The sequence below is a fragment of the Manihot esculenta genome, chromosome 15 (assembly GCF_001659605.2).
Source record: "Manihot esculenta cultivar AM560-2 chromosome 15, M.esculenta_v8, whole genome shotgun sequence".
Classification (NCBI taxonomy): Eukaryota; Viridiplantae; Streptophyta; class Magnoliopsida; order Malpighiales; family Euphorbiaceae; genus Manihot; species Manihot esculenta.
The window spans coordinates 22099912-22111980 of record NC_035175.2 but is presented as its reverse complement, the minus strand read 5'-3'; the positions used below and the strand labels follow the sequence as shown (position 1 = coordinate 22111980).

The 12069-nt window shown below is 39.9% G+C and overlaps 1 protein-coding gene across 1 annotated transcript; it reads left to right on the top strand.

Annotated features, from left to right (window-relative positions):
- Positions 1-4612: 4612 nt before the first annotated feature.
- LOC110601253 (alpha-mannosidase 2) lies at positions 4613-11944 on the top strand. The gene is made up of 4 exons (XM_021738319.2): positions 4613-5420; positions 7482-7631; positions 7915-7947; positions 8752-11944. Exons 1-4 carry the CDS (start codon positions 4818-4820, stop codon positions 11485-11487), a joined length of 3522 nt encoding a protein of 1173 aa, XP_021594011.1. The 5' UTR covers positions 4613-4817; the 3' UTR covers positions 11488-11944.
- The last annotated feature ends 125 nt before the right edge of the window (positions 11945-12069 follow it).

Genomic DNA, 12069 nt, shown 5'->3' with positions numbered 1-12069 from the left:
TGGGGAGTAGTTTATAGTTATGTTCAGGTATGTTTGGTCCCTCATTTGAGTCCACCTGTGTAGGTTCGGACCCGAGGAACCGAGGACCCCAGCAGTGAGTTCAGCTGCTTCGGTGTTGTCAGAGTCAGCCAGAGATGAGTGGAACTAAACTTAATCTTTTAAATTAAATGTTTTATCATGTTTCATGCATCACGATTATGCAATAGGATGATTGCATTAGTTTCCACGAATATGTCGCATTGCATCGATTGTTGTTGATGTGGGTGAATATTGGATGACCCAATTAGTCCAAGACAGGAAGACCAGGACCCCATGCTACGGCCTGGCACTATGTAAGGAAAGACCAGGACCCCATTCTACGGCTTGGCACGGTTATGAGACTCGAAGACCAGGAGCCCAGAGGAGGCCCTGGGGAAATGGTAGGTAATGTATGTTATGACAGGAAGACCAGGACCCCATGCTACGGCCTGGCACTATGTTAACTTGGACTAATTGGTGACAAGTTCACCCAACCCTTATGTGAATTGTCTGTGTTATGATGCATTTCATTGGAGCATAGTGTTAATATGTTTTATAGTCCTACTCACTGGGCTTTTAGCTCACCCCTCTCCCTTTACCCCCAGGCTTGCAGGTACAGTATAGAGCGGGAGTCCGGATAGAGTAAAGAAGTCATGTTTATGTAATAGCTAGCAATGGACATGATCCAATTGTAATGTAATGTCTTAAGTACAGTATAGTTATGTAATGATGTTTATGGATGATTAGAGGTGTGCTTGACCATAGATATTGTAAATCCCTTTTAATACATGATCTTGGTTATTTTATGTCATTTATGTAAACCAACTCAGCTTATGTTGTGTCACCCATTGGGGGCACTGATAAGATCCCATTGAGGGATCAATGTTATGATTATGTTAAGTATGTATATGCACAGGTTGAGTTTGGTTGATGTATATGGAAAGAAAAGTTTTAATTTTTTTTTTTTTATGGATGTTGTTGATCATGTGTGGGATTAAGCAGGTTCACAGGATGCATGTTAGGCTTGCTACGAGTCCCGGCGGCCTTAAGTCGACCCAGATCCTAGCGCCGGTAGCGGTCCGATTTTCGGGTCGTTACATCAATAAAGAAAGGGGTAAAAGGAAACGGTAGACCGAATTCTCTCTGCTTCAAGAAAAACACTATACGACGACCCTCTTGGGGATCCACCAAACCCGGAGGGGGAGGGTAAGGAAGGACTATCCTTTCATTTGAAAGAGGTGCTCGAATGAGATACAGCGGAGCATCTAAAAATCTCTGGGAAATATACTTAGTTATGTTGGAGGGTGTAATATGCGACTCAAGGTTAACAATATCAGGAAGCTTTGAACTTGCCATGGAAGAACAAGGAAGCGTACCTGAGAACACAATGGGGTGAAAAATGCAGAAGGAGTTGCAGGAAGACAGAGAGCAGAAAAGAGCTAGTTTCTTCAAAAGACAGAAGGAATTCGAGATGAAAGGCAATAATGAGACGAAACATTGATCTGAACAGTTTTGTCTTGGAGCGGCGCGATCATTAATTACTCTCGAAGTTTACCCTCTCAACGGTTAGATAAATAATCGGTGAGAAGGTAAAGGGGCAAAAAGATAATCGCTGGGCTTCTCCACATCCATCAAGGGCCAGATCCGTGATTACAGCCCATCAATCAAAAGCCCATTCGCCACCTACATAATACAAGCCCAACTCGCCAGTCAGAGCAACTTAGCCCGCAAGAACAACTCAACCTGCAAAATTCACCACTCCACCACCTCCATGGTAAATACCAAGGAAACAGAGGGGCAAGTCATGAAAAGACTCAAAAGTACAAGCAAATGGGAGCATGATAAAGGTCAGACTTGCTCATCGTTTAAAAAAGTTATAAGATTAGCCTTATCGTTATTGAACAAAGGCTGCGAGATCGGAAAGAGGCGACAAGGGCACCTCGGAATCATACAGAGCTGAGAGCTCAGAAATCAACTCAAGGATTAAAGACCGAGCTCACAGGTCGGATTAGTCCAGCTCGGAAAACATAACTTGAGAGCTCGGTCGGCTAAAGGAAGCTCAAAGCTCAATCCATCAAGTAAAGACCGAGCTCACGGGTCGGTTAGTCAAGCTCGGAAAAGTAAACCGACCGTCCAGTTGGTTAAGTAGGCCCGAAGCTCGGCTCATCGACTAAAAGCAAGAGTTCGCGAAATATGGTCAGTTCAACTCGGAAAAAACGAAACAAAATTTAGTTGGCTAAAGCTACGAAGAAAAGCAGTATCAGTACTTCATCCATGACAGAGAAAGAACAAGTATGAGTAAAAAACAAGAATTTCATTAAAAGAAAAGTACATTACAGCACGTTACAAAGGCCTACACTACGGGATGAAAGACTATCCTTAAAGGATTTACATAACCACATACATCATCATCTACGTTTACATCACTGACATATGCCCTACTATCTTAGTCTTAATTCCCGGGACTATCCTAGTACGGAAAGCGAGCTCTACAGGTCGGCTGAGCTCTGTCTCGTTATTATAGGGGAACTGAACAAGTTGATTCCCATAAGCATTTCTCACTGTTCCCCTAGGCAAACGTTCGGTTACCCAAGTGTGATGCACGGTACATTCGGACAAGCTCAGATATTATATGCCGGCCGTGCACCACACATGAAAAACATAAGTCTTCGAGTTACGACACCGAAGAGATCACAAAGCATACATTCGAAGAAATCGATGGAGACTTGACTGAGCGCAGCTGATCTCAGTCCCTCATAACGTAAGCACCCCACACTGAAGGAAACAATAAGCTGATCTTTCTCGCCACTTCCATTTATATCAAAAGAAGATAACAGGGGCATCGGAGAAATTTCTTTCTTCAGGGAAGGCAAAGTTAGAGCAAACTCCTCAACAGCCCAGAACCTCTTTGGAGCCCGGACAACAAATAGAGGAGGAGGCTGGCCAGACGACCTGGGTAAAACAGTCTCAGCAGCTTGCCGAATAGTCCCACCCATCGGCCGCCCTACCAGAAGGATCTCCAAAGCACCGTCCAGACTCCTTAGAGGTAACATCAAATTTTCAAGAATTTTGAACTGACCCATTCTTATCTCAGGTACTGCAAAAAGTTTCAAAACAGAGACAAGTCAGAAACAATTCTCCATCAAGATGATAAAAGCAAGATTAAAACAAACCTCTGGGGCAACAAAGCAATACAAACTCAAGCTCACCTCATTCCGTTTGAAGAAGGCGTCAAATGGATCCTTTGCAGATAAAACAGAACCATCAGAACAATCTCGCTGGATGAAAGAAGTAGACAGAGAAACGGAAAGGAAGAACCTCTTGTTCCAGCAGAGGATTTGAGAATGAAGAAAAGTTAGCGTTGATATATACCCGGAGCCTGAGGCCTTAGCACGGAGCAGAGCTATGCTAGACTCTAAGCTAACGGTGTCAGAATTTTAAAAGATAGTCATGGAAAAGGAAAGAAAGGACATGTCCAGATAATGATGACAGGAAAGCAAAGACAACAAAGAACACGAAGAATGGAGAAAAGCCAGAAGGGGGAAAGAGCAGATAGGATTCGGAAACTGCACAACGACAGAAAGATGAAAGGATGTTATTAAGGCACCTGAACACGAATAGGCGCGGTCATAATGGTTCTTGATATTCACCCCCTCGGCAGTGGGAGCAATAACTACCGAGAAGGTGAAGGGGCAATTGATGACCGCTGGATTTCTTCACCCCGGATTAGGGGCTTGACCACAACCAAAGGCCCATAACGTAGAGGCCCACGCACCTGATATGCACAACAAGCCTGACTCATTCAACCTTCAAGGCCGGGCTCAATCAAGCTTCTTCACTCAGATCAGCCCAGTCCGCGACCAGCAGGCCCTCTCCTCTCAGGCTCAGTGTTCGGCCCGACTCTCGGCCCAGCCCAGTATCCAGAGCCATACTCAGACAGCCTAGCAGATCCGCTCGAGCGTACGCACGGGGAGAATCAGAGGCCGTTACGCATGGAGCAGGCGGCTGATACCCTCGTACGCCCGAATCTGTATGTCAGAGACGCGTGTCCCAATCATGGAGAGGCCTTTACACGTCACCAGCAAGCATAACGAAATGGATAAAAGGGGAGTCCCCTCCCCAGAAAGAAAAAGTTTATTTTTTTGAATACCAAAACCCTTGTAAAACCCTATTCTATTGGATCTCAGATCATCAAAATCTAAAGTTTATTTATAAAAATTAAAGATTTAGAATTGAAATTGAAATTAAAAAATTAAAATAAAGGGCAAATCTATATTAAAAATATACCGAAATTATTTAAAATCGTATTAAAATTTAATTTTAAATATAATTTCTACAAATCAAAGAATTCAAAGTTTGATTCTCAGTATGATTTTATATTAAGATGGAAATATAATAGCTTTAATATTTTAATAATAATTTTAAAAATAAAATTCAATATTTTTTAATCGATAATAACTTGGAGTCAAATGAAACCTCCCTGCGAAATCTCCCTTAATTTGATAGTTATCTTTAATAATAATAATAATAAAACCACCACCTTTGTAGCCTTAGGAAGATCTTTTTTAAAGGGCATAGAAGAGGAAAATGGTGCAAAACAGGGAAGGTGGTCCAATTACTGAGTGAATCGATGTGATGAAAATTCCAGGCTTGACTTACAGGACTCTACCCTCAAAATATTCAAAGTCTTATTTTTATTTTTTTCGTTTGTCTTCCTGCTTAGATCTCGTCGCCCTTTAATCAACAATGCCTACCCTTAGCGATATCTGAGGAGAACAAGACCACCCCACTAACCAAACATGCCTTTCTCCTCTTACATTGGTCGCCGTGGAGGTGGAGGTGGAGGAGCCGGCACCACCTGGGCTCAATCACTCCTCCCCTCCTCCTCCTCCTCCTCCTCCCCCAAACCAAAGGTTCCTCAAAGAAGGTCTCGCAGGCGGACGGCTCTTATCAATTTCTTATTTACTAACTTCTTCACTATAGCTCTCTCGATCTCTCTCATCTTCCTTCTCATCACCATCTTCCACTTTGGCATCCCTAAGCCTTTTTCATCTCCCTTCAAATCCAGACCCAAACCCACTTTTCGCCTTTTCAAGCCTCGCAAGACGATACATCGAAATCCCCAAAAAGACAACGACAACAAAGATGCCATTTCTGGGGCTGTAGTGGATATAACTACAAAGGGTTTGTATGATAAGATCGAATTCTTGGATGTGGATGGCGGGCCATGGAAGCAAGGGTGGAGAGTGAACTATAAAGGCAATGAATGGGATACTGAGAAGTTGAAGGTGTTTGTGGTGCCTCATTCGCATAATGATCCTGGGTGGAAATTGACTGTTGATGAGTATTATGCGAGGCAATCCAGGCACATCCTCGATACAATTGTGGCAACCCTTTCTAAGGTAAATGATTCTCTTTCCCGTTGTTTTTTTTTTTTTGCTCATATGATGTTAAGGTGGAGCGCGTAGATTTGGTGAGAATTCCGAAAACTTTCTATTATAAGCAGTAAAAATGTGATACTCATGTTCGGTATTATAAATGGAAATGTTGGGCTATCTATGTTAGAAATATTGGGGAATTTTTCTTCTTCTTTCTCGGGTTGGAATTTGGTTGATTTTGCTTCTTAAATTTCAAGTTTTCTCAATAGATGTATGGAATTTGGATTTGAAATTATGCATACAAAAAATGGAATGCGTTTTGCATTGATTGCTCATTTTCTTGTTCTAATGAACTCCTTGTGTTACAAAGGATTTATTATTTTTTTTGTCAATATAGCAAAAGTATTTTATTAAATGTGGAAGAACAGGACTTAAACCAGGTAGGTCTCCAAATATATAATAGCAATGATTGGTTCCAAGCAATTTGGATAGTGTATACCAAAGTTCCTTTATCCTTACAACCCACTCATCTGCTTTTTTATGTGCCTTTATTTATTTGTTTATAATTTCTAGCTCCCTCACTGAATCAGTTTCCATGCCGAAAACCCATCTCTTTAGCGTAATATATCTTCCAAAATCAGTTTGGGTGCTATTCTAATTTTCCAGCTCCGAAAAGACTACCAGATGCTCTTAGTGCTTGCTGAAGACCAAACTGCAAATTCTATCTGATCAAGTTATTCTACTCTTTATTTTTCCCTATTAGAGGGAAAATAAAGCCAACAGAATGGAGCCATTAATTTTTCTGCTAGAAATATGGCATTGACAATTAATGTTTTTTTTTTTTTTTTAATTTTTTTTTAAAAATCTGATTACTGTGCTTGTGGTGTTTGATTAGTTTTTTGGGAAAAAGGTGCCATACCTTTGGTCTGGACTATTTAATGGGTGGATTTGGAATTCAGCCTGCTTTATCTGCATTTTTGGTGCTTCATGTCGGGATTCATTCAACTCATCATCTGTCAATTACCTTGTTTTGTAAATAACTTGAAGTAGGCTAAAGCCACTCCTTTTCTCTATCACTTACATTTTACATTGCTTTCTATGTTGAACTATTTGCATCTGGCAAACATATTTAATTGTTTTCTCATCTGCTTGCAGCCATGCAATTCTTGCCTTTTTCTTTTGACACTTCCTTTTGTTTTTGTTGCACCTTTCAATATTCCTTGTAGGGTTCTGCACTGCTTTCCTTTGGAATTTATGTGTTCCATTTTGCTAGGGTTTCAACCTCAGATTCTTGAGATTGAGATGCAACTTCTATATGTTAATAAGCTTTCTTTTTCTTTCTCTCTTTTTATTTTTCCTCAAAATTAACTTTGGACGGTAGTTGCTAGATGCTTATCTTTCTGGGCTATTTATACATCTTCTTCTGCTGGCTTACTTTGCACTTGGTGCATTGAACTTGTGATTTCCAAATTCTTGCTGCTGACATTTAAGCTGTGAGCTGCAATATGTACTGGTTGAAAGGTGTTTAATGTCAATTTGGGTGTGTGCGTGTGTGTACGTGTCTCTATATACCATGCTTCTGAAAATATAGATTGATCAAAATATTGATGAAAATATGGTTAGAAACTAAAGATATTTGTGTCTATAATATATAATGTAACTTTGCATGTATAGATTCCCAACAACTTCCAGGTCATGTCTCATTCTTTTTCAACGTTCTGTCTTCAGACTTACATCCTGTTCTTACCTATCAGCATCCCTTGTAGCCAGCTCTAACATTTTTTCATGTTAATCTACAATCTTTTTGCATCATGTAAATTTGTTTGTCACTTCTGTTTTAAGTCGAAAACAAGAATCAAGGAATGGGATTCTATCAGCTCCTTGAATTTTCTTTTTTGGAAAGATTTGAAATTTGTGTAGTCTAAGGGGCATGATCAATGAGTATTTTTGTTGTTTTATATTTCATTTTTTGTCTAGACACCTTATTGGAAAAATAACACAAGTGTGGAATGAGTGTGTTTGGAGTAAATTTTGGAAGATTGTTTTGAGCTACTGTAACTTTTTATGTAATTTTATTTTTTTAAGGATGTTCGGCGGAAGTTCATATGGGAGGAAATGTCTTATCTGGAGAGATGGTGGAGAGATGCAACGGATGAAAAAAGAGAATCGTTTGCCAGTTTAGTGAAGAATGGCCAGTTAGAAATTGTTGGAGGTGGTTGGGTTATGAATGATGAGGTATTTTATAAGCTGATAATTGCATAGACCACTTTTCTATTTATTTCTGCCAAAGTACTTACTTGTCCATTTTTAACTTGGTTCTTTTATTTTCCCCGCACCCTTGGGGGTTGTGTAGTTTATGGCTCCTACGGCTATGGATAGCTTGATACTCCAATATCTTGATTCAAATTTATGTTATAGTTTTCTATGCCACTCACTCTTTGAAATTGTTTTTCCAATATTACCTAATCATGCATTTGAGATCTTTAATGACCAATATTTGGTTCTTTTCTTGATGTAGGCCAATTCACATTACTTTGCCATAATTGAACAGGTATATTCTGGAATCTCTCCCTTTACTTGGATGAACTAGGTGGTTACTTTAATCAAGTCGTTTAGTCCTAACTTTATCAGTGGCAGGATGCATTTTAGATTTGGAGCTTTGTCCTATTGAATCAGAGGATTATAGTGAACCATGGGAGTTAACATGTGAATTCAATTCCATAATAGATTTGGCTTGTGCTTTTCAAGTAACATTAACAGATATAAACTTGTTGAACATTAAATAGCATCAATGGGGTTATTTTGTGTGATTAATTTTCTTTGGTAATCTTAGGCATGTGGAAGATAATCCATGCAGCACTTACACACAGAGATTAGAATAATAAACGTAGAAAGGAGAATAACAATAAATAAGGAATTTTATCTAGTTCAGCAATGTGCCTAGTAGGTCCATGGAAGGTCACCTGCAATTTTAGGGAAAAGATTACAAGTGGGAATGTTAGATGCTAAACTAAATCTTTTACATGTAAGATATGATAAACTGAGCTCCTCATGAACATCTCCCTTCACCACTCTTTTATTTTATTTTTTTATTCTTTTTTTGCTGAGCTTGTAGTGTGCAGCATTTTCTTTTAAACTGTGCTAAGTTTTTTGCTCTTTTTACTTGGCTTTTTGCATGTTATATATCTTCTGATGTTATCCACTAATAAAAAATCCCCTCATATTTTTTAGTGACTTGATTCATTTAATTTTACCTGTGATGCATATTTTTGCATTTCGTTTATGAGCTGGTTAGCAGGTTAGAATTCATGTGTTTTGGGTGCATAACAATGTTTTCTTGGAACTTCATTGTCAGATTGCAGAGGGGAATATGTGGTTGAACGACAACATTGGTGTTGTTCCTAAAAATTCTTGGGCAATAGATCCATTTGGCTACTCAGCTACCATGGCATATCTTCTCCGCCGTATGGGTTTCGAGAACATGCTTATTCAGAGGACTCATTATGAGGTAAAGAAGGAACTTGCTCTGAAAAAGAATTTAGAGTACACATGGCGCCAAAGTTGGGATGCTGAGGAAACGACTGATATTTTTGTGCACATGATGCCCTTCTATTCATATGATATCCCTCATACTTGTGGGCCAGAGCCTGCTATATGTTGTCAGTTTGATTTTGCTCGAGTACACGGCTTTTTTTATGAGATGTGCCCATGGGGAGAGCATCCAGTGGAGACCAGCCCAGAAAATGTACATGAAAGGGCTCAAGTATTACTAGATCAATACAGGAAGAAATCAACACTATACCGGACTAATACTCTCCTTATTCCTCTGGGAGATGATTTTCGTTATGTCAGTGTTGCTGAAGCAGAGGCTCAGTTTAGGAATTACCAGAAGTTGTTTGATTATATCAACTCTAATCCTAGTCTAAATGCAGAGGCCAAATTCGGTACTCTGGAAGATTACTTCCAAACTCTTCGTGAGGAGGCTGATAGAATAAATTATTCTCTTCCTGGCGAGGTTGGCTCCGCTCAGATTGTAGGTTTTCCATCCCTGTCTGGTGACTTCTTTACTTATGCTGATAGGCAACGAGACTACTGGAGTGGCTATTATGTTTCAAGGCCTTTCTTCAAGGCTGTTGATCGGGTACTAGAGCAAACTCTTCGTGCTACTGAAATGATGATGGCTTTGTTACTTGGTTATTGTCAGCGAGTACAATGTGAAAAGTTGGCCACAGGATTTGGCTATAAGTTGACTGCTGCCAGGAGGAATTTAGCACTTTTTCAACACCATGACGGGGTTACTGGTACTGCCAAGGATCATGTTGTTCGTGATTATGGAATTCGGATGCATACTTCGTTGCAAGACTTGCAGTTTTTCATGTCTAAAGCTATTGAAGTTCTTCTTGGTATCCGCCATGAAAAATCTGATCATAACCCATCCCAGTTTGAGGCAGGACAAGTGAGATCCAAGTATGATGTTCAGCCTGTGCATAAGGCAATTAGTGCACATGAAGGGACATGGCAATCGGTTATTCTTTTCAATTCTTTGGAGCAAACTAGAGAAGAGGTGGTGATGGTTGTAGTTAACAGGCCAGATGTTACTGTTTTGGACTCAAACTGGACTTGTGTTCAAAGTCAAGTTTCTCCTGAACTGCAGCATGACAGGAGCAAGATTTTTACTGGGAGGCATCGCGTCCACTGGAAAGCTTCTGTTCCTGCCTTGGGGTTGCAAACATATTATATTGCCAATGGTCTTGCTGGATGTGAAAAAGCCATACCAGCAAAATTAAAGTACTCAGTGTCAAATTCTTTTTCTTGCCCCAGTCCATATGTTTGCTCTAAAGTAGAAGGCGACTTTGCTGAAATCCACAATCAACATCAAACTCTCACCTTTGATGTCCAGCATGGTTTGTTGCACAGGATTAGCCAAAAAAATGGTTCAAAGATTGTTGTGGATGAGGAAATAGGTATGTACACTAGTCCAGAAAGTGGGGCCTACCTGTTTAAACCTGACGGTGATGCTCAGCCTATCGTTGAGGCAGGTGGGAACATGGTGATCTCCGAAGGCCTACTAATGCAGGAAGTGTTTGTTTATCCTAAAACAGCATGGGAGCGGACACCCATCTCCCATGGTACTAGAATTTACAGTGGAGATGGGACTATTCAAGAGTTTATCGTTGAGAAAGAATATCATGTTGAGCTTCTAGGCAAGGAATTTAATGACAGGGAATTGATAGTTAGATACAAGACTGATCTTGATAATAAAAGGATCTTCTATTCTGATTTAAATGGCTTTCAGATGAGTAGGAGAGAAACTTATAGTAAGATCCCGTTGCAGGGGAATTACTATCCTATGCCCTCTCTAGCTTTCTTGCAAGGATCCAATGGCCAGAGATTTTCTGTCCATTCTAGACAGTCGTTGGGTGTGGCTAGCCTTAAAGATGGATGGTTGGAGATTATGCTTGACCGCCGTTTGGTAAAGGATGATGGACGTGGTCTTGGACAAGGAGTGATGGATAACCGTCCGATGAATGTGATCTTCCACATTCTTGTTGAGTCCAACATTTCCTCCACTTCAGATCCTGTTTCCAATCCTCTTCCCCTGAGTCCTTCGCTTCTCTCGCATTGTGTTGGAGCTCATTTGAACTATCCTCTACATGCATTTATCGCAAAGGACCCTCAAGAATTATCTGTGCAGCCACCCCCAAGATACTTTTCTCCTTTAGCTGCTCAATTACCATGCGACTTGCACATAGTTAATTTTAAAGTTCCCAGGCCAGCAAAATATTCACAGCTGCTGACAGATGAATCTAGGTTTGTTTTAATCTTACAGAGGCGACATTGGGATACTTCGTTTTGTCGGAAGGCTAGATCGCAGTGCACTACTCTTGCAGATGAGCCTTTAAATCTTTTCAAAATGTTCAAGGGGCTTGAAGTGTTGAATGCAAGAGCAACTTCTTTAAACCTTCTGCACGATGATGTGGAAATGCTAGGTTATGCTGAGCAGGTTGGAGATGTATCCCAGGACGGACATGTAGTAATCTCTCCTATGGAAATACAAGCATACAAGCTGGAGTTGCGGCTGCGCCAGTAAACCGAAAATGTCAACTTGCTTATTCAACCTGAGGATGATGATAGTGTGGGGTTAATTGCAAGCAGTGATTTTCAGATGGCCCACTGTCATTTGTCAATATAACTCAAAGCTTAGAATTCAGGAGTAATTATCTGTCTAACGCCAAACTCATGCAATATCTGACCACTTCAAAGACACGGTGGGGGTGGGGGCTGACATTGAATGTTGAAGGGCAAGACTGTTGTCTGTCGGTGGAAGACCACCAGCATCTTGAATTGGGGTTTGGCAGGGGGGAAGTAAAGGAAGCTATTAGTTGAGCTTTGAAAATTTCTTGTTTTATTTGTCCGAGTCTTTTTTCTTAATTTCTTTTCTATATATATAGTTTGAGCTGAATATAAACAGTTTGATTTAGCTCGTTTCAATTAAATTAAAAGTCTTAAATAGTTTACAAATAACTTAACTCATTTATAAATTTTAATATTTATAAATGAGTTTTAGATTTGAGATGATAAATTTAAAGTTAAATAATTTTATTTAAATAAATATATTAAGTTTATGAACGTTTTAAGCAAACTTGTTTTGCAGGCCATTGAAATGAAATTT

Excerpts from the sequence above, each read along its gene's own strand:
- LOC110601253 (XM_021738319.2), top strand. The coding sequence starts at position 4,818 with ATGCCTTTCTCCTCTTACATTGGTCGCCGTGGAGGTGGAGGTGGAGGA. Across the intron at positions 5,421-7,481 it reads TTGTGGCAACCCTTTCTAAG|GATGTTCGGCGGAAGTTCAT; the intron begins GTAAATGATTCT and ends TATTTTTTTAAG. Across the intron at positions 7,948-8,751 it reads ACTTTGCCATAATTGAACAG|ATTGCAGAGGGGAATATGTG; the intron begins GTATATTCTGGA and ends CTTCATTGTCAG.